Source organism: Salmo salar, chromosome ssa18 (assembly GCF_905237065.1).
Source record: "Salmo salar chromosome ssa18, Ssal_v3.1, whole genome shotgun sequence".
In the NCBI taxonomy this organism is placed as follows: Eukaryota; Metazoa; Chordata; class Actinopteri; order Salmoniformes; family Salmonidae; genus Salmo; species Salmo salar.
The window spans coordinates 64,664,535-64,667,050 of record NC_059459.1 but is presented as its reverse complement, the minus strand read 5'-3'; the positions used below and the strand labels follow the sequence as shown (position 1 = coordinate 64,667,050).

General features: G+C 38.9%; 1 protein-coding gene across 1 annotated transcript; it reads left to right on the top strand.

Moving 5' to 3' along the window:
* Nucleotides 1-2,516, top strand: LOC106577680 (uncharacterized). Its single transcript, XM_014155997.2, has 5 exons — nucleotides 1-176; nucleotides 1,297-1,385; nucleotides 1,538-1,882; nucleotides 2,031-2,075; nucleotides 2,207-2,516. Exons 2-5 carry the CDS (start codon nucleotides 1,313-1,315, stop codon nucleotides 2,311-2,313), a joined length of 570 nt encoding a protein of 189 aa, XP_014011472.2. The 5' UTR covers nucleotides 1-176; nucleotides 1,297-1,312; the 3' UTR covers nucleotides 2,314-2,516.

The window sequence follows — 2,516 nt, the reverse complement described above, 5'->3', positions numbered from 1 at the left end:
GAACAATAGCAAGCAGTAGTTTTGCCACAGTCTAACGAGCTTGTTTTTGTTGTAGGCTAGTGTGCGGCGGCTGCTGTTGCAGGTGTTATTTAAGAAGATGTTGATGCTAAATTGTTAGCTTCATCCTTTTCGAGATTAACTTTCAACAAGAAGTTGTTTCAAATGATCATCATCTGGTGCGTGGAACTGTTTTTTTTTATTGCAGCTCACTTGCTGTTGTTAGCTATCACTTTGAAAATAATGTGTTATACGTGTGAAACATTATTAAATTGAACCACTAGATCAATGGTTAGTGTGTGTGCTTAATGTGATAACGATGTTTGCAATGGGAAGTAATAGTTGTACATTTCGATTGGTAAGTGCTTAGCCTAATGGTTGTGTTTTTGTGTTCTGATGATTGAGACCTACTGGCTTATTATGTCCTAGTGAATGGACTGCTTATTCTATAACATCATGCTATGTGTGACTGCTGCCTTTCTATCAGTCTAAGTGTTTTACAGAAAGTGGGCTGTCCTACATGGAGTGAGCTGGTATTACAGTCGTTGTCCTTTAAGCATCACGGGCCTGTCAAACTCACATCCTTTCATGCGTCACTGTTGTCTCTTTTGGTGATAGTGACGGTGTTAGGCTACCATAGATTGTGTAAGCAATATGGCTGTTGCTGCTAACGTTAGTGCGGGTGCTGTCTCTGTTTTTCTTGATTTTCAGTTTGGTATGATGTTTTGGAAGATTTTTTTACCTCTCTGAAGGCCTAGGTCCAAAAGCCAGGGTACGCCACTGGCTTTAAGGTATACTATGGGTGAAGTACAAGCCACTGCTCCTGGCAATTGCAGGAGTTCCTAAATTCATTGATCTATAGGTGCAGTAAGAAGAGTTCCCCCAATTGGCCAACCACCACCAATGCCAGCCAATAGTTACCCACTCCAGGAGGTCCTTCCAGCCACTAAAATAAATAGACAGAAGAGTGAGGGGATTCTCCCAGTGAGAACAGATTTAGATTTGGAATATTTACTGTCATCCAGACCCTTTTCAAGGTTACCTTAAAATTAACTAACTGGTTTCTTGAAATACGTTTGATCAATTCTGACTATTTAAAATTCTGCAACCCTTTCTGATGATAAACCACAACCTATAATTAAAACATCTTATCATTCTCTCTAACAAACCAAATACAAGAGTGGAACATCAGTGGTTGGTGATAAGATTGTTTTTATCTGTGGTCATTGTATACAGCTATGGTTGTCATTCTATGTCCCTCCCATAATCACAAATGACTTTCATCTCTCTTATTTGAAGATTCAGTCCTTCCTTCATGGTCTGGCAGTGTAAATCTAAACACAGAATGGAACGCATGTATATACCAGCTCTCGTCCTCTATGGATTCTGTAAGTTACTGTATCTATAGTTCAGATTTTGTGATTCATCAATAGATTTGGACTCTCACATAGTTGTGACTGTGTTTAGGTGTGTATGTAATGCGCATGAAGAATACCTTTTACTCACAACTCTTTCTTAACTTTCGTTCTCTCTCTTTCAGATCTGACCCATGTTGTGTCTGTCTCTCCGCCACACTTAATGGTGGTCCATTCAGGGGAAAATGTCACCCTGCAGTGCATCAATGTCCTTAAAAAAACGGGACACATTGGCTGGTTCAAGCAAGTCAACAGCTCAGAACCCCTGTGCATCACGTCTATGTGGAGCTCTCTGCCAACTGTTCATCATCAAAATGGATTTCATGGCAATCATATGAAAATGTTAATCACCAATAGAACTACCTTTCTCAGAATCACAGAGGTGGATGTAGCTGATTCTGGTCTGTACTTCTGTGGAATGTTGGATAACTATTTCATCTTCACCAACGCGACTGTCCTGAAGGTCCAAGGTAATCTTTTCAATAAATTGTCTGCTATGACACCAAATGCACAAATCCTAGGTATCAGATATAATTTTGACTTCTGTTGGAGATACGATACTATTGTACTACAGTTTGAATAACAGTAGAATATTTAACTCACCTAATTGTTCAAAAGGTCACAAAGATTATGACAAGGACCCTACAGAGCACTATGAAAAAGGTATATTCATTCTGTAATTTTAAGTGAGAATATAACAGAAATTAACTGATATGATGTACCACGAAAGTACCACAGATTAGAAATAAACAGCATCTTATATCAACCTAGCCTGAGAATTTGTATCATTTCAGTTGCTGATCCACAGATGAGAATCCTGGTCCTTCTCTCCATCATTAGACCTGCAGTTCTCTTCTGCTGTCTGACCATCTTAATCATCATCTACACCACCAGGAAATAGATAAAGCTCAGGCCAATATCAATACAATATATGCAGTATGAAACTTGCTTTCGCCAAGCACTGTATATGCACCTGTTGTATGTAAGCATTAATAAATAGCACTGTGAACATGGATAGTGACTGAAGTTATGTTTTGAGGGCATGTGTCAGCTGTGATAGAGGTTTTCATGAAGGAAGAGTTGACAAATGTATAAATAAAGTTT